The 25,160-nt window shown below is 43.4% G+C and overlaps 7 protein-coding genes across 7 annotated transcripts; 3 read left to right on the forward strand and 4 right to left on the reverse strand.

The window, feature by feature from the left end:
• Positions 1-99: 99 nt before the first annotated feature.
• On the reverse strand, positions 100-654 carry PHALS_02337 (uncharacterized protein; the record flags this gene model as incomplete). The annotated part of the gene is made up of 4 exons (XM_024716819.1): positions 100-205; positions 287-400; positions 477-490; positions 634-654. The coding sequence occupies 4 exons, from the start codon at positions 652-654 to the stop codon at positions 100-102; spliced, it is 255 nt and encodes an 84-aa protein (XP_024582379.1).
• A 1,546-nt stretch (positions 655-2,200) lies between these two features.
• PHALS_02338 (elongator complex) lies at positions 2,201-4,288 on the reverse strand (the record flags this gene model as incomplete). Its single annotated transcript, XM_024716820.1, has 1 exon — positions 2,201-4,288. The coding sequence occupies one exon, from the start codon at positions 4,286-4,288 to the stop codon at positions 2,201-2,203; it is 2,088 nt and encodes a 695-aa protein (XP_024582380.1).
• Positions 4,289-4,474: 186 nt separating this feature from the next.
• Positions 4,475-5,536, forward strand: PHALS_02339 (RxLR-like protein; the record flags this gene model as incomplete). Its single annotated transcript, XM_024716821.1, has 1 exon — positions 4,475-5,536. One exon carries the CDS (start codon positions 4,475-4,477, stop codon positions 5,534-5,536), a length of 1,062 nt encoding a protein of 353 aa, XP_024582381.1.
• Positions 5,537-5,753: 217 nt separating this feature from the next.
• On the reverse strand, positions 5,754-7,953 carry PHALS_02340 (Kelch repeat-containing proteins; the record flags this gene model as incomplete). The annotated part of the gene is made up of 11 exons (XM_024716822.1): positions 5,754-5,987; positions 6,047-6,187; positions 6,260-6,336; positions 6,393-6,650; positions 6,718-6,855; positions 6,923-7,023; positions 7,084-7,135; positions 7,204-7,335; positions 7,395-7,475; positions 7,536-7,763; positions 7,833-7,953. The coding sequence occupies 11 exons, from the start codon at positions 7,951-7,953 to the stop codon at positions 5,754-5,756; spliced, it is 1,563 nt and encodes a 520-aa protein (XP_024582382.1).
• A 2,323-nt stretch (positions 7,954-10,276) lies between these two features.
• On the forward strand, positions 10,277-12,741 carry PHALS_02341 (letm1 and ef-hand domain-containing protein; the record flags this gene model as incomplete). The annotated part of the gene is made up of 2 exons (XM_024716823.1): positions 10,277-12,467; positions 12,539-12,741. The coding sequence occupies 2 exons, from the start codon at positions 10,277-10,279 to the stop codon at positions 12,739-12,741; spliced, it is 2,394 nt and encodes a 797-aa protein (XP_024582383.1).
• A 158-nt stretch (positions 12,742-12,899) lies between these two features.
• On the forward strand, positions 12,900-14,619 carry PHALS_02342 (php domain n-terminal region:php domain c-terminal region; the record flags this gene model as incomplete). The annotated part of the gene is made up of 8 exons (XM_024716825.1): positions 12,900-12,996; positions 13,132-13,165; positions 13,259-13,565; positions 13,627-13,794; positions 13,863-13,949; positions 14,005-14,049; positions 14,121-14,195; positions 14,266-14,619. 8 exons carry the CDS (start codon positions 12,900-12,902, stop codon positions 14,617-14,619), a joined length of 1,167 nt encoding a protein of 388 aa, XP_024582384.1.
• A 119-nt stretch (positions 14,620-14,738) lies between these two features.
• PHALS_02343 (Kelch-type beta propeller) lies at positions 14,739-16,937 on the reverse strand (the record flags this gene model as incomplete). The annotated part of the gene is made up of 12 exons (XM_024716826.1): positions 14,739-14,762; positions 14,841-14,996; positions 15,058-15,198; positions 15,263-15,339; positions 15,409-15,657; positions 15,721-15,867; positions 15,936-16,033; positions 16,089-16,140; positions 16,243-16,311; positions 16,397-16,477; positions 16,533-16,730; positions 16,814-16,937. 12 exons carry the CDS (start codon positions 16,935-16,937, stop codon positions 14,739-14,741), a joined length of 1,416 nt encoding a protein of 471 aa, XP_024582385.1.
• Between the last annotated feature and the right edge of the window lie 8,223 nt (positions 16,938-25,160).

Consider the following 25,160-nt stretch of genomic DNA (forward strand, 5'->3'; position numbering starts at 1 on the left):
TACAATACTTTGCACTTTCCATTTCAAAAGTGTCGTAAGGTTGCAACACAATCTACCATTTATGCTACAAAACTAAAGTATATTACTTCCCATCCGCGTCTAAAAATCATTTTCGATCCAGGCGTAGATTTGGGCAATACTCTTCTTGCGATCATTCGATTCTAGGTTGTCCTTATTCTCTGAAGTAATCCACAGCATTTTGTATCTACTTTCGCCATTGACCATCGATGTTAGAGATTCCATGAACATGCAGCTACTTCATCCGCAGTATCTACAAGTCAACAACCTTGTATTATTTTTTGAATCTGCAGTCTTGATTCTGCTATCACATCCAGCATCAGCCATTTGTAGACGTTGCATCAAGCTCAGATCCAGCTGTTTGTGGTAGAGCCGTGAATTTCTATCAGTAGTAGTTGGTCTTAAGTGTGAGAACATCCATCAACGGCTTAAATTAACAACAGTATCGTTTACTTTACGTTCGTTCGTAGCACTTTCATCGATTAAGGCATCAGAGATTTTCACCGCTCGAACTTTTTTTAATTCGGGTCACCTTTTTTATTAGGAACTGTTATAACACATCACTAATAAAACCGGATATTGGCGATGTCAAAAGTTCATTTTGGTCATACTTACCTTTCCATTGAACCAAATCATTCGTCGACGCTAATCTAAGCAAGGAAGACACGTAACTTCATATCTGTTGCATGACTATATACTACCTGCTTTTATCACCATAATCCTAAAAAATTTCATTTGACATAAGGACTGGAGTTTTGCGCAAACCAGCTGCGGCAACGTCATTATTTTTTTCCACACTACTCGTTTCGAGGGTTGATCGTCGGCTCTTATTGTTAATGCATACAGTATCCTGAGACTGCCATTGCTCAACGATCTTGTAGACTTCCACGAACTAACCTTTGTTAATATTGTCTTCCATTTGCCATGAATTGCGGTAATCCGAAGTTGTGGTCCTGAAAACGTTGAATATCTGTCTGTCCTATTGATACAAAACTGGAACACAGAATGATCCCGATTGCGGGTCATAGTAAAAAGCTACTTCATCGTAATATCTGTATCGACTTCCCTGGAGTCGTTCGACTTCTCCTCCTTCATCGTGGCCCACCAACTTGATTTCGTCGATGTTCACATATTACGTGCTTAGTCACACCAACGTTTTTGCGATAGAGAGACGCCATCTTTCTTTGAGCCGGCGAAATCTGAATTGATGAAGAAGAGATGCAGAAATGTTCCGTGCAAATGACGGCCTGATTTTGTTGGTAAATTACGTTCTGCCGATGTAACATGATATGCAGATATCTTACTACCTAACGTTAAATAGATTCTCTCCAGCTTCAAAGATGTTCAAGCTCACTGCTGGTCGTTTCGGCGTGTGGCTAAAGCAAACGGATGCAGGCATTTAATCATGAGCTTGATACGAGACGCTAAATCTTGCCAACAACCAAATAAATTTAGAACTTTAATCTTGTATCGAATTATCCAAAGTTGTTGATCAAGTAGCTCCTAGGCACCACTAAGACGAACGAATTTCTGTAATCAAAAGACGCAAATACAGTGAGTGAGACTTGTAAAGTTATGGTGCTTATTATCTATGCATCTAAAGAAAAAGGTTGGATATTAGTACCTATCAGCTGAACGCGCACAAGTGTATATGTATCTGCAGCAGCAGGTTATTTCAAAGACACGGTTCTTGTATATATATGCGTAGATCCAATTATTTATTCGCGAAGACATATTCACGTAAAACAAGTTACGCGTTATATATTCTAGGTGTCGAGTAAATACTTTGAGAGATGACAGAGTTTTTCATTGCTGCCGACTGTGAACGTCAGCAGCTTAATACTTACGTTGAAAGTTATATAGCATAATTTACTCTTCCGTGATTTGAATTGCTCACTGTGCATTCAAAGCGCTACCAGCTCGCGAGCTACGTGACACGTGTTTTCCCTTCAGCCTTGAAAATGGCATGAGTTTTTGATGAATCGGCAAAGCGCGAATAAGGATGGTGATGAATATCATTCAAGAACTTTTATCACATGTTTACATTACACAATCAACTTTGAACATGCAAAGTATGATTTTGTTATCAAGAGTAAAGCACGAAAATATCATCTGTATTTGTTGATATTCAACGAATTCTGTACATCACGTATTCCAGTCGGCTATCTATTTGTAAAGTCTTCTACTTCTTACGAAAAAAAGTTGCTGCCGCCACACCAACAATCAGAACTCCCACTGTAGCAGCTGTACGGAGCTGGCTGTCTGCATAAATTCTACCAAAACTGTGACTCACAAACGAGGTTGTTTTTGACCACACGTTTGTTGGCGGCAGTTCGTCCAGGTGCTTGATCATCAGTTCCCCTTCTCCCTCTATTTCAAATCCCAATCGTCTGTAAAAGTTTCGGACACCTACACCCGCAATCACAGCCATCTTTTTGTATCCATGGGCTCGAGCAATCTCTTCCGCTTTGATCATCAATTGTGTACCAAAGCCCGTGTGTTGCGCATGCGAGCTCTTCGTGACAACCAAAGATTCACTGGTTTTCGTCTTTGACTTGGTAGTGGCTGCCACAAGTTGACCGTAAACGTGAAGTTCCCGGACCAATGCAGCGCCTTCTAGCTCCGGAAAGATACCACCACCGGAAGTCGGCGAAAGACGCAAGCGAGCAAAACCACAAATTTTTGAACGGTCTGAAGTTTCAAAACTGATAAAGTACTCATCACCCTCGTTGGCTTTGTACTGTCGAACGACGCATTCAGCAGATGCGATGGCTGCATCATCTGTTCTAACCTCTCTACACCGAATACACTTGCACGGTGTTCCTCGCTCCAACATTTTAATTCCAATTACTTGACGCAAATTCGGTTCATCCATTCCTCCTAAAATGTATTGGCTAGGAATATCGCGAATCACTCGATTCAGACGAATCCATGGATGCACTTGAGCCTTGACATCTATCAGCAATTCAATAAGATCTTCGTCTCCGTACGGCACATAGCTGCCTTGATCGTACCACTTTTTAATTACCGTCCATGGTGTGATTTCACAAGGATAAATTTTCCACTGATCTGCCTGCAAGTCGGGCGAATGTAGTACGTAATCAAACATCGCACGATCTTTTTCTGGGTCACTACCAGGTAGATTTGGCATTAAATGGATATCTGTTTTATAGCAACAGTCACGAAGGAGTTTTAAGGCTTGCACTGCCTCTTTAAGTGTGTGTCCTCGATTGATCTTCTTTAAAATAGTATCGTCTGTATGCTGAATACCCAATTGTACACGTGTACATCCATATCGACGGAATCGACGCAGCTCGTCGGGCGTAATGCAATCTGGACGCGTCTCAAGCGTGATGCCAATAATTTTCACTGCCGCTGTTTCATTCTCTAGCTTTTCAGCTTCCAAACTGTGTCGCTGTCGTTTCTCTCTGTCGAAAAAAGTATTAGCCGCGTAAAACAAATCCCTGATAAAGTTTTCCTGGTACTCGATAGGGTAACTCGCCCATGTACCACCAAGTACAAGAAGCTCGATTTTGTCTACTGGATGGCCATTCATTGCAAGCGTCACACAGCGATCGCAAAACTGCAATACTGGGTCAAAATCGTTACGATTCGCTCGCAGGACACTTGGCTCGTCATGCAAGTAGCTTCTGGGCTGGTCAGGCTCATTTGGACAGTAGTAGCAATTCCATTGGCAGCTAAACTTCTGCTTTTTCCCATTAACCATGGGATATGGACTCGTGAGCACCGTAACAACAAGGACACCTGATTGACTCTTTAACGCTTTTTTCACCAACAACTTTTCCAGTGCAAGGCCTTTTGGAGCTAAACCCTTCTGTACTAAGACATTCAGCGCGAACTTCATTTGGGACTTTTTAGGAAGACACTTAAATTTTCGTCGCAACAGAACAAATACTTTTTCGAGCTCACGAGCTGTCTGAGGGTTATGCTCGACCAAAAAGAGACCCATTTCTTCGAACTTGGGCAAATCATTTACAGGTACCAGTTTATCCCACATGCTATAAATGTCATCTAGTCCTTTGTTTTTCCAATTGGAGTCTTGACTGCGTTTATATGTCGCGGGATCGTTCACGTCGGACTTGTTGGGTAGCTGGATCGACTCAATATCTGCACCTTGCATGCGTTGAGACATAATTGACTCACTAGTAATTGCGGTAGACCAAGCGCGATCAGGTTCATTAGACCTGCAAGCGATTTCAGGCGAGTGTTTGTCGTCAGAATCGGAGGATTGTGGCTGCACGTCGGTCATTGCGATGCTAGTTACTACGATTGGTCTAGACGAAGGTTATCCCTTTTTTATATCGAAAAAATACACAATTTTGCAAAATGTCTGGTTCAATATTTTGAGTAGTTGTCAGATGGAATGCTTCTCAAAGGTGTGGTCTGTGTCTTAACAGTACTTGCGGCATATATCTTCGTGCTTGCGATAATCGGAATGCGATCTCAAGCTTTACGTGGCTTGTTATTGTCCTTGCTGGCCTTGTGTCAAGGTGTGAAGCTCAAGTGGGTTACAGAGCCGGACAGAGCGCTTCAAATTCTAAAGTCAACCGGCAATAAGGGCCAGTTGATCGAAGCAAAATTATCGTTGCCGGCCTGGAGTCCTGTCATTTCGCTGGAATCGATCAATGAAGAGCAGTGGCGAAGGATGAAGATGCATTTGATGAAGGTTATTCAAGTGCTGCAGCCGATCTCGCAGCTCACGACCATTTTCGAAAGTTATGGGCAAAAGGCACTTATGTCCAATGCAGTGATCGACGCATTCAAGCTGAACGAGGTTATTGTTGCTTGCTTTTATAATTACGTTTTTGAGCGAGAGTTCGATCCTGATAAATTCGCTGAGGTTTGTCACGCGACGTGGGAGTGGCGAAAAGAGATTGCGCTCAAAGGAGTTGCAGACACAGGCGTCAAGCAGCGTACGGTTGAGTGGTGTGTGGAGGAAATTCGAAAAACTCCTCGTCTATATGATTTATTTGGAGAAAAGTGGGTAGAATCCGAATATTACTCACTCATTTTACAGCCGTTCGTGATCTCGCCAGCAATTAATATAACGGACATCGCTGTGATAATCAAAGCGTGGGTCAAGACCACATCTGTGACAGAGCACATCACTTCGGCAAGTATACGGCAGTGTATCTGTAGTGCACATCCATTTCCAGTTATTGAACGGTACTTTCCATTCGGCGATGCTGCGATGAGAATTGCTCCAAATACACACATTCTGATCCCGTTGGACGAGATGGCGGACGATGCGTTCGCTGCTGGCATTGACTTAACGTTTGGTGCTGGTTCTCGAGGGTGTGTGGGGCGACATATTGCAATGAAAGCAATGGTGGGGCTGTTCACCGATAACTTGGTACGCTCAGACAAATTTCAGCCGAAATTAAATCACAGATACTCGGGGCGCCATAATGACGGGAAGGAGACAATGAAAGAAATCTGGTATCAAGTGCAGTATGTCGTGCGAACGCTATGCGCTGCTGCTATGAATCGAGTCTAGCAAGATTTTCACTGCCCTGTTTTATGCCGCTCGTACGCTTTGAGCTTTTTTGTAAGCTTTTCATTTTTTCGCAATTAATCTAAGTTATTGAATCCGCCGATTGATTTACAATACAATGTATTAGCATCCAAAAAATGCAAAACACTGCAGTGCTCAAAAATACCCTTTGTACTGATCGAGTTTCTCAAAAGACACCTCTTACTACACATGGAGCAGCTTATCGGTTTTGCAAAATTTGCAAGGCTAATTCAATGTCCGTCCGAGCCATTTGCACAAACGATGGAGTTTTTGACACGATATCAAAATTTTGAAGCGTAAAAGCGAAGCACTTGTCCCGCAACGACGGAGAATTGTGCTGGTCGGCTGCCTGAAGAATGCTTGAGACATTGTCTACAGTCACAGTTTTTGATAGTCTCTGAGCACACAGCCGCCGAAGTTTCTCAATGCCATACTGTAGCAGAATATTAAAAGTAAGCTTCATGAGAAGATGTCATAATATGGTACACGAACCCGGTCTGCGGCAATCAACAGCTCTAAAACACCATCATCTGCAACAGCGACTCGGTCTGTGTATACATATTCTAGTATTGAAAGGAACGTCGCTCGACTGACATCTGCAATCTCTACTACACGAGCCGTGCTTTCCTTCATCTATATGAATAATCACATTATAATCGCATTAAACTCGCACAAAATCCATTTTGACAGTAACTTGTTGCTGACCTCTCCGGTAAACATTGCCTTGAAGTACTCGCAGCGGACACAAAGACTCTTGTGGCTAAAAATTGGTTCACCTTCGACTAAAAATTACGCTAGTTACTTTGATGACACGTGCTTCAAAGCACACATACCTTACCTAAGAAAGTGACATCACTCATAAGCGGGTTATTGATAAGTGACCGTAAGTGAGTGACAACTGTGCTGTCTTCATTTGGTTCCAACTCTTCCTCAGGTTTGACGTCAATACATTTTTCTGGCAAGGAAAGTTGTTGAATGCAAACCATGTCCTCCTCTTCGCTGACGATGATTAAGTTACTGCCGTAAATGCATCCAAGAGGTGAGCTGTTTTGGGGGGACGGGCCAGCGTATGCAATAGCTTCCCAAGTGTTCGTTTCTGCGAGAAGAGAAATTCAAATCAATCGTTACATTGTCAACACCATTATAGCGGAGTCATCTCATACCTAAATCAAGCTGATATAGATTCGGTTCCATCTTTCCACCGAAAACTATAAGAGAATTTTTGTACAGGGTCACAAGGGGATGATTGCAAACTGTTGGTGGTGTGCCCTTGGTTTCAAGCCTCGACCAAACTCGAGTTTCTGTCAAAACAGGCCGCTACTTAATTTACAGTTGTAATTATCAAAGCCACACAAATCCATTGCTTACCAAAATTAAACAGGTGGACATCGTTGAGGCATCCCAAGTCGCGGTCATATCCCCCAAACAGCAAACCGTTGTGGTTGTACACCACAATCGAGGCTCCATCACTAGCAATACAAGATACATAAATACATTTTTAAGCTTGAATACTGACCAACATATATTACCGAGGATACGGGACCTCTCCCGTAGCACGAATCAACGACCACGAGTTTGTTTCTGATTAGCATACAACGAGACAAAGGAGTTAATTGTCGCACGCTGCATTTTTATCTATACGTGCGTACCCAAGCTAAAGGAATGCATATCATTGACGTGGCGACCAGAGTCTGGTCTACCATACTCGCTTGAGCTCCGACTTGACAGTGATTCACGATCATAATGGTTGTCATTTCCACCGAAGATATACATTTCGTTGTCTGACATTAAAGGTAACGACTTAATGTTTAAGATTCTCAACGAGTCAAGATAGACGTACCATATACCACCGCAGCGTGGCCAAACCTCGGCGTCGGTGATTGTCCAGCATTTACAAATACATCAGTCCACGTTTGTGTCACTGCAATGCGCGTTAAATTTACATCTAGCCAAATCATACTAACAAATTTCTTCGACTTACAGAAATTATACGAGTAAAAGTCGTTTAGTCGTCTATCGCCATCGAATCCACCAAAAACAAATAACGAGTCTTTATAAATCACGACCGAGTGGCTCTTGCGTTGACTCGGAGCCACACCACTACCGGAAAGTGAAGTCCACTCTTTCTTCACAAGGTTATACTCGTAAAAGTTATTGCTGGGGCGATTTGCCGAGCTGCTGCGTATCGGGACTGTGGGAAGATTACGTTCTGTATTGACACAAACGGTGCGTCGTAAGTCAGTCAATGCAGACAGAAGAAGCCATGCAAAAGTTGCACCTCCGAAAATATAAAGCGAGTCATTGTGCCTAGCACAAGCGTGGCCAGAGCCGATCAAGGGCGTGACGCCTCGGTTCACGCATGGTACATTTACCCAGACCGGTTGCTCGACACTGGTCATATTTGCGACTGCTTACTCATTCGCGACGTCGGACTCTGTAACGTATGTTTGCGTTTTGGTCTTCAGATTAGCAATTTAGCTTTTTTCGAAGGAGCAGAAAATTTCAAATTGTAGAAATTGTATTTGTACTACTCATTCATTAATTACTTTGAATGTCAAAAATGAGTAGTATGTTAAGCAAGTACCAAAAATCGAAAAGACTTATTTCTGTGTAGCATTTCAGTCTCAGTGAACTGTATTTGCGTGTCAATAACGCTTGAGGTACAAAGAAACAACTTCTAAATGATGTCGCTGCTGTATTGACAAGGCGTACTTTACCTGGCAGAGGGTCCAACTTCTCTGGTGATTTATAAGGCGACCTTGTTTTCAACCGTGCGGACATTCCACAGCGAGCAATTTACCTACTATAAATAACAATTTAATCTGTGCAACGGCCAGCAACAATGTTTCTGCTTCTCGTCGCTTGCGTCGCCGCTGATATTGCAGAGGGTGTTACACTGGTCTTACCGCAGATATTCATATTCCAGCAATATTAACTGATCCTTGGAATCAATATTTTTGTCAGGAACCGAATAGAGTCAGAAAATTTCATTCTGATAGCTTTAGGACCAAAACTTATTCGGTAAATCTTTTAACCAATGCTATGATTAATTATTTGCCTATTTGCCAACTATCGTGTGGTGCCTCAATTATCTGTACTGAAATATTTAGCACCACAGCTTTGAAGAGGTCACGAATGCAATGGGCGGTACCGACTGATACCTCACATTTCGTACCTGGCGTCAGTAACAAATCCGTCGCAAACTGCATATCTTTGCTGCGATGGACGACGTCATCGTTACCACGTTTTTCTCCCAGGGTGCTTTGTACAATTAAATATTGTCAATTCTATAGCACTTGTCATGCCTCACGAATCATTCAGGTACTTCCCGAATGTGGTAAGCGATGCAACTAGATATGTTAAATACTAGAACAATCGTTTTTAGATTGCTCCGCATTACTTCAAACGGCAATTTGCAGTATTTGAAAAGTGATAATACTTTTTTCTAAAATCGCAGTGATCACATTACATGCATGTACTTCGAATAGTAAGAGAAGCGCAATCAAACTACAAAAGTGATATTGCCAAATTTAAGATATTTTGAGCATAGAGTTTAGGTGTGCATTCGTCATTACGACATTTCGAGTAAAATTCGTAATTTTTGTATGATGTGCTTTTCCAAACAATCCCGCTGTAAATACGTATTTTCAAAACCAAATAATAAGGCTTTCATCTGCCAAGCAAAATAAATGAGTGCTTGAAGTTTTCGCATCGGACGAAAGCGTCATGAGCATCTCAGCCTCATTATTTCAGAATGATTGAACGAATAGATAAGCTCTCTTCGCCGACGGTCGTATTATCGTGAGGGGCTCAATGCGTACGTCTTGAATAAAGTCAAGAGTCAGTGCCTTTCGGCGCAACATCGATATGCGCATTATTCAAGGCGGCTTTTACAAACTTTTGATCTCGCATTCAACATGATCTTATCGACGTATCTTATGATGGTCGTAGGCGCCAATGAGATAGAGTATACGTGACATGTAAACCCACGCCATCCCTTAGCTGTAAACGTAGGTGCATAGGTGTGGCAGACATGACAGAACCGACGTTCTCTCTTGTAACTCTATTGAGGCTGCTCTCTTCAAAGACGTAAAGAAACGTTGTGTAAGTCACAATGCCTTTGGTAGAGTATGCAATATGCTACCACTTTAATTGACAAATGACATTTACGGCAAAAATTTCGAAACAGATTGTGTGAATTTAGGTTTTAAGAGTTGAGAGCTCATTAGAGTTTTTATGTGAGCAGATTTCAGCTCGAAAAAGTTGTGATCTGTCTGCTCAATACATTCGCAAGAATCAAGCAAAATTAAGGATTAATCCGGCGCGCGTGCGAAGCTTTAAACTGATTACCATCCTTTCGATTTTCGTATACATATTGCACTGCGTGTTCATAGCGGCTTCAATGTACCGTCTCGTCGGCAAATTGCAAAGTCATTGAATGCTACTAGCTTTGCGTAATCTCGCTCGCCCTCGCTCCTTCGTCGTAATGGCCACCGTCGTCTTCATCTACGCGGTTACGCGAGGACTGAATCCCTTGTACAAACGCAAGGAAAGCACAGTCACGAAAGCATATATATCACTTTAGTTGATTTTAAAAAAATTAAAAAGTCCAAATTAATACACCACTTGTCTGGTGTACACCACATCGTCAATACTTTTTAGACACCCTATGAGCCAACAGCATTGCATTGCAACAACAACGGATCTGCAATTCGCGCAACTATGTTGCGCTTGAGTGTATGCAATGCAGCGCGGTCGCAGCGAATTCTTCCCTATGCGGGTTATATGATTCCTCGCACTAATTTCTGCGCCAAATCAGTGCCAGTCGTGATATCAAGAAGCGAGTTTTCAAACTCCCGTGACAGCTGCCGACCGACCTTGTCACTGGCCCTGACGCTGCCGCAATATTCGCCGCTTCTTGTCCGCACACAAGTTCGAAGCTTTGCTGCAGTACCGACGAAGCCTTCAACGACTAATACAGTTGCCACTCCCACACCTGCTGAAACTGCTGCGCTGAAAAAGAAGATCGCAGCCGCCAGACGCCGTCGCAGCAAGATCCGCGTGCTAGAGGAAAAGCTTGAATCTGCGCTCGAGAAAGGTGGTGAGCGTCGTATGATTCGTGTGCAGGACGTAGAGAAAGAGTTGCCAAAGGTTCCAGAGCGCGCTGTTTCACTGCTGAAGCGGACACCACAGCTCGCCGTACAAGGCGTTAAGGCTGTTGCTCGTGCTCTTCAAATTCTCTTTACGGACCCAGCCGCAGTCAAAGAGTGGCTTGTCAAAATGAAGGAAAAGGTTAAACATGAGGTAGACCACTATTGGCTTGGCACGAAGTTGCTGTACGCTGATGTGTCCACGTCCACACGTATCCTGCGTCGTTTGCTTAAGGGTAACGCACTATCTCGTCGGGAACGCAAGCAATTGCAACGTACAGTAGCTGATCTGCTTCGTCTAGTACCATTCGCATTCTTCGTGGTTGTGCCATTTATGGAATTGCTGTTGCCAGTGGCACTTAAGGTGTTTCCAAACATGCTGCCGAGTACATACAAGGACTCGTACCAGCGCGAGGAAGATATGAAGCGTCAGCTGCAGTTGCGCGTGGCATTGGCAGGTTTTCTACAGGACACAGTGAAGGAGATAATGCAGGATACACGCGATACTGAAGGTGTGTCGGAGGAGCGCAAGGCGACGGCTAGCGAAGTCATGAACTTTATTGAGCGAGCGCAACGTGGGGAGCCCTTGACGTCGGACGAGACACTGCAGGTTGCGCAGTTATTTAACGATGAACTCATGCTCGACAACATTTCGCGACCGCAGCTTGTTGGCATGTGTCGATTCATGGGTGTGCAACATTATGGAAATGATAATCTGCTGCGTTTTCAACTACGAAATCGAATTCGTCAGCTAAAAAAAGATGATCAAGATATCATATGGGAAGGATTGGACTCGTTGGATAAGGAGGAGTTGCAGATGGCGTGCATGGAACGCGGGATGCGTGCGACAGGCTTGACCAAGGCCGGTTACGTGCGTCAAATGCGCCAGTGGCTCGACTTGTCGATCAACAAAAACGTTCCAGCGTCATTGCTCATCATGTCGAGGGCGCTTAATATTACTGCCACGGACAATTTGGAACAAGCACTTGCCACGTCCATGTCTTCAATGGATGATGAAGTTGTCACGGAGGTTGCACTGGCAGCCAAAGCATATGCAGAGGGAGAAACGGCCGAGATGCGCAAGCTTAAGCTTGACAGCATTCGCTACCAAAATGAAATGATTGCGGATGAAGAGAAGTTTCGTGATGAAGCTCAAAAGAAGGAGAGTGAGGCACAGAAGCAGGCTGAAAGCGAGGTAACAAAAACGGAAGTGCAAACCGAAGTAGAACAGGTAATTGCCGACGTGATAATGGAGAAAGCTAAGTCCCAAGCAACAACAGCTACCGCTGCTACGACTTCAGTCGCAGCGACTGAGACAAAGCTCGAGGAGGAGACTCCTGTAGTGCCAAAATCAATCGAAAATATTGTGAGTCTGGAGGAGCTGAGTGCTTTGGAGTCCCTTGCGTTTAAATCACTCGTCGAAAAAGAGCGCCAGACGGTAAGCCAGCTTAAACAAAACAAGTATGACATGGACGTGGAAAAACTGTTGGCTGCTGGTCGTATTGGTGCACAAACCGCGGAGAACAAAACTGCCGGGCGTATGATGAAGAAATTAGAATCGATGCTATCGAATCTGGAGGTGGAGATTGAGGAGGTTGACCGTCACGTTGGAGACCGCTTGAACATTTTGGACCGCGATAGCGATGGTGTGTTGTCGGCCGAGGAGCTGCGTGATGCGGTAATGACGATTTTGCGCAAAGCAAACAATCAGGAAGATGTGGAATGGGTCATTTCACACATCGATGAAGACAATGATGGCAAAAGTACGTGGATTCGGTGATGAAATGAGACTTACTTTACATTGACTAATCTGGTCTTGTTTTTGATTTGACAGTCGCATTAGAAGAGCTTGTGGCTTGGATTGCAAAATGCCGCGAAAGTCTGGAGGCTACGGGACGCATTGCACTACAAGAGCCATCGGACACAAGCGCCGAAGGTGCTGCTGCAGCTGAATCCGAAAAGACAAAGATCGAAAGAGCTGAGAAGGCGAAAGTCAAGCGAACAAATAGCCGGAAGAAGAAAGAAAAGGAACAGTAAAGAAATGCTTAGATTGAGATCCAGATCTTGGATGTACGGAAGGGTGACATAGTTGGGAATGTCCTAACCATCAAATCAATATTATGTCTGCAGTTGGCAGCCCTCTACAAATTTATGGCAATAATGTATAACGGTAATATTTAATGCGCCATATTCCTATGGTGTCAGCGTCGTCGAACGGGCATCGTAAGAAACACAAGAAAGTCAAAAAGTGCTCCAAACGTACACCTGTCAACTTGCAGCCCAATTTCAATCGTAAGTGCGCTCCAAAAGATGCATATAGTGCGACTCTTGGTGCAAAATATGAGGCGTTAAGTGACGCCATGTATCCGTCGAATGATGACCATCACTCCTCGGCTTACGCTGCGGTTTATGATTCTCCTGCATTAGGTGATACTGCATGTGGGGACTTTCATTTACACAGGTGCAAATTTCATTAATATTTGTCATTCTTTGTATGTACTGACGATGTTGTCGTTGACTAATGATACATACATTTCAAAATGTTGTCGAGTAGTTTGTGTAGCGACGGCAAGCTCAAGCCCAGTGAAGTTATAACCAAAGCAGCAGCCAATGGGGTCACGTACATGGCTCTTACAGACCACGATACAATGGCTGGAGTGAGTGAAGCCATTTCTGCAGCACAGGAACTTGGCGTGCTCGTGATTCCCGGTGTTGAAATTAGTGCTGAGGTAAAAGGTGGAGAGAATCTGCATATTCTAGGATACTTCCATCCAGGATCGAATAGTTTGGAGCTTGAGAAGCAACTATTAAAGATCCGAACAGGAAGACACAAGCGCGGCAAAGGAATGCTCAAGAAATTGGTATACCAAAAACAATAAATTTGGGTGTAGTCCCAGGTCCACTGACAGATTTAAACCGTAGGAGTCGATGGGGATTCGATTGGAGTGGGAACGAGTTTTAGAAATTGCAGGAGAAGCTGCTCCTGGACGACCGCACGTTGCTGAGGCTCTAGTAGAAGCTGGTCATGTTTCTAATTTTCGACAAGCATTTGCGCGATACCTGCATAATGATGGTCCTGCTTATGTTGAGGTATGCATTTGAGTTATATTTGCGATTTTACAAGCTGATGAAGAGGAGTCTTTTGTTTTATAAATCAGGGTGAACACTTTCCTCCTGACGAAGCTATAAAGCTTATTGCAAGCGCTGGTGGGATCTCTGTTCTCGCACATCCGTGGTGCTGTAAGGTATAATTATTTGACATCTGTTGAGTATTCAATTGCTTAAGGAATATCACCGTAGGATCCCATGACCCTCGTTCCCAAATTGGCCAAAATGGGAATTCAGGTACTGTTCCACTTTTTGCATTTTGGTTTATAAACACTTTATTATGATTGTTTTTGCCATCATTCGTGGAGGGCATTGAGGTTTATCATGACACAAATAAAATTGAAATGTATGGAAATCTGGCGAAAGAATCTGGTTTACTGATGGTGCGAAAATGCGTGATTTTTTTCTAATCAACAACCACGTTCAATCAGATTTATTCTTTTTATACCTTAGCTGGGCGGTTCAGATTTTCACGGTATCGAACCAACAACAGAGCGAGCTCCAGGCGCTATCCCGTTTCCTCGTTTGCACGTTGACCGCTTTTTAGCTCATGCACAAAAGATTTGGGAACGCCCATTGGTAAAGCAACTGCAATCTATGGTGAAAGCCATGAAGATGGCAGACCATGAGACTTCAACATCTGAGCAATTGCTAATTTGGAGGGAACAGATGCCTGTAGTTCATCAAACGTTAGCTGAGTTCGGCATGGGCGTTGAGCAAGTAGAGATTAAGGATACGCTTGCGAAAGAAAATCCCGAGACTGAGAGTCACTACTGTAGATTTCGCATTATCGATTTCAACCGATGATGCGAACCTCACATTTTAAAACAATTGCAAATTTTGATTCTGTGAGATTATTTGCAATTTATGACTTGATGAAAAGCGCAGCACAGCTTTTACGAATCAACTCAAGACAACAACAAAAATTACTTCATAGCTGCATGCATGAACTAACGACGTTTAAGTAGTTCAAAGACCAACTCAACGTTAGTTCGACCCATTTCTTCAAAAGCATCGGTCTTTGTTACCGCATCAAAGTTGTGAAGCATAAAGCTGACGCATTGATCTCGCAATACTGTCGCGTTGTGCAGATCAGCAGCATGAAATATTGTCGCAGCATTCTCAACACACAATGATCCAAGCATTCTGCTTTCACAGATGCGCTTTAATCTTTCAACGCCATACTGGATTAAGCTAAATGTTAGTCGTACAAGCAGATCAAGCATGATATACATAATAATTTACCTGATCGGCAGTGACAAACAGCTCCATTGCTACTTCAACAGCAACATCCAAGTAATCTGTATATAGATATTCCAACAAGGAGATAAAAATGGGGCGGCGCACATCCGTTATTTGTATTTCGCGCGCACGGCTTTCCAACATCTTGTTTTGCAATAAACACAAAACAATTATTTCGGTTGTTCATGCTGTATATCAAAGCATGTACCTCTCCAGTAAGCATCGCATTAAAATAATTGCAGCGAATACACAAAATTTTGTGTCCGTAAACAGGAACTCCTTCAACTATAAAAAGAAATGTACAAAGCGAATCTTTGTCAGATATCAAAAAGAATGAGGCCGTTTCTCACATACCAATGAACGTAACATCACTCATGATATCATTGTTGACTAACATCCTCAGATCATTGATAATTGTGCTCTCAGGTATGTCCAGTTTTAGTTCTTCGTCCCCAAAACGAAATTTTTTGAAGTCATTCAGCCGGTTACTTCCATCGTAGCCACCAAAGACGATTAAGCTCGAGTCGTACACGGTGCCGACATGGCAAAAGCGCTGTCCTGGCGGCTGGCCGTTAAATTGGATCGGTTGCCATGTCGCCACGTCTGAATACATCGAGCGATGTTAACAAATATATAATTAATAGTCATATCGAGCAGTTTGCGTACTGAGGTTGAGTTCATAAAAATCATTTACTGCAGTGCCCGTACTGCCACCAAAGATATACATGGAATCTGAGTAGATGACAGCAACATGGCTATCACGGGCGATCGGTGCTAAGCCTTCTGTTGCGAGGAGTGACCAGACACGCGTATCTGAGGCCCAGACATCGAAGTGTGAGCTTTCATTTAATGCATCGGTGTAAGTGATTAAGGAGTTGTACCAAAATTATACACGTGGACATCGTTTAAATGACGAGAACCATCATGACCACCGAATAGCACGCACGTGTGGTTGTGCACCACCAACGAGGACCGATATCTAGTACGGAAACGATCATAAGATTTAATCATCTTAGTGGACTTCAAAACCTTACCGAGGTCTTGGAACACGTCCCGTAGCTGCCACTAGCGACCAAGTGTTTGTTTCTGGATAAAAATCGAGAAAGCGCACAAGTTAAACTCTGCATTAAATTCAAATCGTTCAATCAAATGGTCGCTTTCTCTTGCATTGTGTATTCAAAATCGTACCAAAGTTAAACTCATGAAAGTCATTTCGATAGCTTCCGTCATATCCTCCGAAACAGTACATTGACTTCTCTATAGCGCAGTTATCATATCAAAAGCAGTAATTTATCAGTATAATCCAGTTACCCGTCTCACTAATTGTATGGAAAAAACGTACCATACACAACAGCAGCATGACTGTGTCGGGCCGTCGGTGGTAATCCAGCATTTACCACAACATTACTCCACCGCTGCGTCACTGTATTTCCAGTCGTCATAATTTACTCCTTGCGTATTCATTTGATATCACGTACAGAAGTTATACTCGATAAAGTCGTTGACACGCGAGCTTCCGTCAAAACCAGCGAACACATAAAACGAGTCCTTGTACACTACAGATACATGACGATCGCGCGGGCTTGGAGCGGAGCCAATGGCCAGCACAACAGACCAGACTTTGCGCTTGAAGTTGAATTCGTAAAAGTCATTAATGCGATTGGATCCGTCGTAGCCTTTGCAATGGCATTCGCAAAACCAGTCAGCATCGACGCCCAGTAGCGCAAAGACGATATGATCATTTAAACCACAGACGAACCTCCAAAAATGTACAATGAATCCTTACGCACAGCACACACATGAAGCGAACGGTGGCACGGTGCCGCCGATGGATTCTCGCATGGTACAGGGACCCATGATCGCGAGCAGGGCTGTTGCGCCATCGCGAAGCTCAATTACTTCTATAATCGTTTTGATGTCACTATTCTCTTCTGACGTAAGTAATATGCAACTTTGTCTACTCTAAATTTTCGTACAAGATGACGTAATTTTTGCTAAGCGTACTCGATCAATGGCATTGAAGTTAAGGAAGAAAGGAGGAGCTTCAGAAAAATAGAAAAAAGATTTAGCAATGTCAATCAGATTCATATTGAAGCACAGAGGACAGAAGGAAAACTAAAGGGTCAGTTCTAATACATGTTATGGTAAAATTACCCATGATATTTCCCATCACTTCAATTCTACAGACTACTTATCTTGTCACCGTCATTTTTATATCACTGGGCGATTTAATGGCACATCTTTTTTCATGACCGAACTTATCGACTAGATTGAAAGTCTAGGTCGTAATGCCGTTCTTTTGACTGCTGTTCTTATGATGGGAAGCTGTGAAGGAACTCAAACTCCAGAGCAGCATAAGCTTCGTTGGTCATGTGTTGTACGTCCGGACTCGCCGTAGTTCACTAGCACCTCGTAAGTAACGATATAAAAATGTGCGATACCTTTTTTGAGTTTGTTGTCGCGGCGGAATTTCCGTAGTACCCTGCACAGGGTAATGGAGTCCATGTTGACATTTGCACAGAGTCAAGTATAAGGTGCAGAGCCGCAAAAGCAAGACCTCCTTAAAAACGATAAATTGATATTGCTCAAGCACATGACAGGGATATACGTAAGTAGCCAAATATCATAAATTGATGTCTTCATTTATCGCCAGTAATGGTAAATGCATTGTTAGCCCATAAGTCCTACACCCTCTTTTTTGGAGAATTAGAACACTCGGATATGATACCGAGTAACCGATTACTGTGCTTTCCTACGCTATTTTATCACGGTTTCGCACCACAATTCTAGACGAAGTACTGTTGAGCTACGTTCATGATCCGACGGACAATAGTGTAACACGTTTGAAGCTCATTACCCTTGCTGTATGAGAACATGAATTTCGGTGATCACATAGACGTCCTCGTCGAGACATCTGTCCGAAGAGAAATAACACACTCAATGTGAATTCTAAAAGGGCAAATTGCGCCGGAAAATACTCTATTGATTGCTTTTTAAGCAAATATGATCGGACGCTGTCAGTAAAGCCAAATTTGGTAAGGAAAGTAAGGTTTGTATACGTGACCCGCTAAGCTTTGGCTCGCGGTCTTCGCTTCACAAATTTGTCGCTCCTTTCTATCAGACCACTTCAAGGCTTAAGCATCCTCAGAATTTGCGCTTGAAATTGCTCGCATCGTACCATTTCTCGAAACATTTCAAACTCCTCGCTGCAGAATTGATAGAGATCGGTACCTGTTCAACAAAGACAGGCCTCGCATATAATGATCAGCCTGTAATCGCTGCGCACAGAATTCACAGCGACCATTAATAAGATCTCAGAAGGCTCAACACGTAGTGACTATGGCTTTGATCGACCACATCCCGCGAGAGCTGGTTGACATGCCACGGTCTAACACTTATGTGTGTGGATCTGAGAGGTCGTAGGTAATTTATAACCATCTTTTCGGGCAAATGTACCGTTTACAGATGGATCAGCGGTCGTGTAAACTTATGAAGACATTAACAAAATGTTGTGTCTGTTGACAGCTCTATGAAATATATTGCTAACTTTGGGTACTCGATATGTAAGGTTTCTTGCTTCCTCAGTTTTGAGCTTTACTTACCATTTGAGCAGAAAAACGTCCGATTGGAAAGCCGCTTAATACCAAACCTTGCGAAATCAAGAAGTGCTAAATAATTCCGCTTTCCATTTTTGGTAGGTTTGTGGACTTCTTAGGGGGACTTTTGGGTAATCAAACCAAAGGAAGTTGGAGACAATACCAGGTCTGTGATGCCCTAAGATGTTATGGGTCGCACGCACGCTACTACGATGCTTCAACGAGTATATAACCTTGATCGATATGGCATCAGAATGAAATCGGTAGTTCACCGTCGCCCATCATTAGCACCTATCTCAGCCATAGCATCACCATGAGTCTGCTGCTAGATTGCTGGACCTCACAATTTATCGAAAGCGGTTGAGTAACGTACAAAAGTGAATTTGAACGATGCACCGCCTGCTTACCCACAGAAGCGAAGGCAGTGAATATGTGCATCAGTAATACCAGGACAGCTATGTCGATGTGGTAACGTGGCCTTGCGAATGGAGCTATACAAGTGGAAGAGGCTCCTGCGTGGCAAGTTTTACTGAGTTTCTGCGTTTGACGAAGCATGTTGATTATCTCCGAGAGTCTCATTGTGCACCATTGGGAGCTTCGGTCGCCCGTCTCTTAGGCATGAAATCGGATCTAGTATGCCAATCCAGATCTGAAATAGGTTTGTGGAAGTGTGAGAGACACTTGGATCCGTTGGACCATCTTTAAAAAGATTGGGAAGCCTGTTGGAGCATATATCATTGCTCGACAAGAACCTAATAAGTCGCTCATGCGCAGTCTGCGCATGTAGTTTGGAGATCATCCTCTACCACGCAATTAACGCATTGCGCATATAAATCGGTCTCTAGATGGCCATAATCAAACTTCCTCAGACTGAGCCCGCCAGAATGTTGCTGTAGATTGCGTGGCCCAAATCGAAGTGGCTGCTACTGGCAAGCCATTATGGCGAATGAAGCAACTTAGGTATATCTTTTTGTCGCCGAAAGCAGAGAAATGAGCCACTCTGCTCAAGCGGCCTACAAAAGGTCCCATACCAACATTACCGGTAACATGACCTTAAATCCATACATATTACTTACGAAAACAGTGTTGAGAATTGCATGACTCAATTTGAGCGTATAATGATGACGACACATCACCTAACAATGTTAAGGTGCTAAAACATATATAATAGAACGTCAGACTAGATCGTTGCCTACTGCCTTACTCGCGAATTACGAAGTGCGGCTCAATATCTCGCCATCGTGATATCATCACTTCATTCCCATGAGTATGCTGATACAGCTGCTTGCTAAGTAACAGGGCCGGTCCAGCTTGCTAGTGAGCAGCGCTAGACACTGTTTGATCCTGTCACACACGCTGATGAGGCAAATTTGAATACAATGTTGTGGCGTCCACAACATTTTGCGGTATTGAAGTACAGCTTCTCATACGCTCTCGGAATGAGGGAAATTTTGCCACTTTGAAATATAATGTTATATTGATTTAAATGCGCTTGCTAGCAATCCGCTAAACATGGAAATGAGTCTGGTCTTGTATTGCAAGCAGAGCTGGTAGATAGGAACTTTAAACTCGGAACCAAACTCTTGAGGAGGTAGGTTGACTATTATCGAAAGTCTTGACGTGCGTTTGATGCGGACATGACAAACTCAAGGTGCTGTTTTAGCTGTGCAATCGTACGAATTGGCTCGCCAAGGCACCCAAGCGGTCATATTGGATTGATATTCTTGATGAAATTAGCGCATCAACGCCAGTCTTTGGTATTGGCCGAAGCGTCACAGAGGACATGAAATGGCCAGTTCAGATCGGGGGACCAGAGTGGGACCTACACAATGCTTTTTCAGGCGTGAAAGCTCGCTCTTTTATGCTCCAGCAACATCCAGTATTTTTGTTATGGAGATTCATTATTTTCGCGCTATTTTTTCTTTTTTCAGCTTCAAAGACCCCTTTTCTTTATGTTGATGATCGACTCAATCAAGCTTATATACTCAACAAATCTCGTAAGTGTCTGAAATGGATGTCCACATCTAGCTTTCATTTTTGCATATTCACGGTCGAATATATCGCCAATAAAGATATGTGCGTATCCTTGATGCGGTGTAAACATCAATATTATCAGAGAATTAAACGTCGATGGTGTTTTAGAAGCCCCTAAGACATATCCACGCGCTCCAAGACCGTGTTGTCAGGGTAGATCGCTGCAGTGAGAAGAGATACATTCGGACATGGTATTTATAGTTGGCATCAACAACTTTTACGTATAATGTCACCTCGCTCATCGCACGAAATCGAACGACGACATAACATCTATCAGGGCTTCTCATGGCGTTGCAAAGCCCGACTGCTAATGTAAACTACCAGCAAATCTGAGTGGTGAGACCATCCTCTTTTAGATAAAGTATCTCTGATACGAGCTGAGCTCCATTAATCTCAACTTCCATTAGGTAAATAGACCTAGGAATTTTTCAGTAAGTCGCCGTGTGCCGACTGGGACTTTATGCTTTCCGATGACGAGCCTGTCAGTCCACGATACTTGAAACTCCATCGTTATAATTGTGAGAGAATGAGATTTGCAGCTTGTATACTTCTGGCAACCCCAGATGTATCATGCGGAAAATTACGGCGTTGCTAAGCAGCGAAAATTGTACTTTTATTCCCTCGCCCTGGCTGAAGTACGTCGCATCGAGTGGGCTTATATCCAGCGCCCCAGCTCGATATCCTGCACTCCAACCGTCAGTCATGGAATGGAAGCATAGTTTGGCGTTCAGAGCCACACTTGACGCTTCCTCGAGAGAGGATAAGTGAGCGCATAAGATATCAGTTCGAGCCGCACCTAGACGGAGATCCTCCATGAATATGGTAACTGTATTTGATACGTACCTTATGGTGCACTTTGACATTATATCATTGCGCAAACTTCAGATGTACCAATGTACTTGAGCGGGAAGGAGGCGACGAGGCTCTGCAGAGAAGATACACGTGGAACAAGTAGTCGGCTAGCCTCACGCAATACAGTTTATGTAATTGTATAATCAAAATAAGTAGGCAGGTGCATTTAATATCAGTTAAACAAGACTATTTCTTTTAAGACAGCGCCCAGTGGCGTCCGGGCCCATTCTCTGTGCGTTCATGAGCGTTGACTCTTCGCGACAAAAACTTCTTTGTGAAGTCGCTGGGTAACCCCGTAAAACTTGATAATAATTGTCGTCAATCGAACGACAGCGTCTACTTTGACTCTATTTTCTATGAGGACGGAATACAACTTTTTGATATTCTTTCCCTGAGACAGTTTGATGCATATGGTTGGCGTATGACTGTTTATGGTCACGGAGAAACAAGGCAGTTGGTGGTCGAACGACTGGAAGCAGTAGTCGATTGCCTGGAAGCGCTAATCTGCTATGAAAAGAATCACTTGTGAGACAGGGGTTAGGAAATTAGCCTTAAAAAGGAGATGATCAGATGCAGAGGCGGGCTCACAACCTTAACGGTGGTCGATAAAAATATCCCGAGATTTTTGGAGCCGCCGAAAGTCTCAATAATGTGTTGCGAATAAGATTTTGTACGTTGCGTGACTGGCGACAGTCGTAGACGGTATGCGGAGGTAGTGATGATATTATATATCCGTGCAACTTGCGCTGGAGACCTGAGTCAATCTGTAATAGATTTTCTATAGCCTTTCTGTAAAATTTGGAAGCTTTGGCAGTGTGGAACATTGTCTCGTCCTGAACATGAATATGGGATACGATCCCATCCTATATATGGTGTTGTTTGTACGCCATGTGCCACGGACCGCGTGAAAAATGAAAGATCTATGCGCCTTGCGCATCTCTCGAGTGGAGCTTCGGTCGTTCATAATTATATTCTGCTAGGTAGCTGAAATGTACTCAGCGCGTTCAAAAAGCCGCGATATCTTTGGTGCCGGGTATAGAGTTGTCCTAATTGATGAGTGACAATGTTGCTGATTGGCTTGATAAAAGCCCTAACGGCAGAAGCGCAAGTGAGAAGCAGCCTCGAGATTGGAAATACTGTGCGACAGTATGTTGTGGTCCCCAAAGTTAACCTCTGATGGAACTTGTGATATGGCTGTAAGCCGGAGTTTCTTGTGGTATTGATTATGGCAAATATGTGCAACAATGTGTCGGATATTCTGTGTCACGGCTGGTGGAGACAAGCAAAAGCGAATAAGTGCCGCTAAGTCCAGGATTTGTCTAGGATGGACCACCATTTCACGATCTGAATATACCACTAAGTCAGCTCATCCGCGTGATGTTCCCACCGTGTGGAGCAGTAAATATATACTGTTTTGTTGCGATAGAAGGTATTAAGTCGCGACGCTGACCTTTTTTGATGACATATTCGCTCAAAGTTGTGCAAAGCACGGGAAATTCATTGTGAACATTCACGTTAAAGACTTGCAAGCACTGCTAGAGTGTCTTTTGTCCGAACAAGCCGATCATAAATAAGAACATTCTTTCTGGGATTTTAATTGAGACGCATGGTCTGCGATCGGATCTCTTAGTGATCGGAGAATTCTTATTTAGCCAGTGCCAATGTATCATTAGGACATGGGATATGACTTGGCCTGGTATTTACTTGCATAAGTATACAGAAATTAATGCCGACATGCGCTGCAATCCTTACAAACTGGTATTAGGGGGCGGTAGAGCACGAGCCCTTCAGATCTAGAGATTAATGAGCCACCAACATTCAACTGGCCAAATATTTACCTTTTTACTTTTCTGGATTGGATGTATATTTGGATTATGACTGGCCAGCCGTTGCCATATGATATACATCACTCCAGATTTAATAAGCCGGAGGGCTGAGCGTTTCTTCATGTTTGAGGCTCGCCAGCTAAGAGCGGCAGATAATATTATCTTGTTTATAACATGAAGCTATATGCTATGAAGTGTGCCCTCGCCAAGGTTAGGTATATCTAGCCGTTTGCTTTCTGTACAGATTCTGCGCCTTCGCGCTCAGTGACATATTTGCCAAACCTCTCACAGAAATGGTAAGATATTATCTTTTTACCACATATTTTCTTGACAAGACATGAGCCGGGCCGGCGTAACTGGTCGGCACATACGCTTTAACGTCGTCAAGAGTTTAAACTGTCGCGTGTCTCGATTGTGACATAGCGCCCAGATTAAGCAAAATGTAAAACGTGCGGGTAGGTTTTGCACTGCTCAAGAATTTTGGGAAACAAGGAGGTCTTGAGCTCAAAATTAGCTTTTTCGGAGCGTTTGGTTGCATATTGCACCGTTTTTCCTTATCATGAGAATTATTTAGAATAGCAACTGCAACATCCAGAGCAAGAAGAAAATGTGGAGCATTTAGCCTATGCACTCATGGCGCATCATGTATAAGTGGGTTAGCGCTTATGTACGCCTTTACGAAGCGAGTCAGTGGGTTGAGCCCCGCCGCGTGGGGCGATGCCGTTGGTCAGACTATCGGTTTTGGCAAATATCATACTTTATTCGAGAGAACGTTCAGCATCGATGAATTAGCAGTAATTGAGTAAAACTAGACTTTCCACGTCTTGATATAACGGCTGTCGTGAACGACTGGGCAAGGTAGCTCACCTCGCTGCTGTTAGGGGCCAAATACTAATGATGATGTTTCTCGGCAAATCTGTCGCCAACATGGGCTGCTCGAGGTTATTGTTCCGAATTAATCTGTGCTTTACAGCAAATCTAGGCAAATTGTGTTCAAGGTGCAGAGAATTTGAATGTTTGTGTCAGCAAAAGCCCACAATAAAACGATTCGACGAATGCGTGGGTCGCATGGCGGAGTGTAATCTCACAATCAACTGCACCGGAGATCGCAGAGCAAAATATCCCCACTTATCAAGTCCAGTTTTACATTAGACAACGCAGAACTCGTCTATATACAGTAACTTCATCATATATATATGCTTTGGTTGACGAGACGCCCAATTTATCTGTCTTAGTGGGGGATAGTCCGTTGGATTCGCTTACGTCGATCTGGATACGGCTCAATAAATTCTAGAGTGTATTCTGACGGTATTGAATATTGCGCGCTGAGTACACACTACTCTGGCTGGGAGCAAGGCTAGCAGAGGCAAACGGAACACATAACGAATGAAAAAATTTCAATGAGTACTGTGAATCAACTGACGTAAAAAGGTTAAACGTACCCTTATATGAAGGGACGGGTTGCACAAGATGGTGTGATCGTACATATGTGTGGATTACACAACTTGAAGTAATCACACAATGGTGTGGTTACACCCTAACAAGAATCCACTACGTGGCAAAGTTATCAGTAGTAATGCACATTAATTGGGTTTTACTATATTAACTAGGTATTTGTATAGTAATGAGGGAATCCTAAGGCTTTAGATATTGGCGGCTCTGCCGCAACTAAAATAAATAAATACCGTTCCAATTTTGAACGGAAGTGCGTCTTTACCATGGTTAAGGTTCTTAAGTACTTTGGAGGTAGCGGATTGCGATCCGCTACACTCGTACTGGTTCTTGGAAAGAACGTAAG

This window comes from Plasmopara halstedii (assembly GCF_900000015.1).
Source record: "Plasmopara halstedii genome assembly, contig: Scaffold_1898, whole genome shotgun sequence".
Taxonomy (NCBI): domain Eukaryota; phylum Oomycota; class Peronosporomycetes; order Peronosporales; family Peronosporaceae; genus Plasmopara; species Plasmopara halstedii.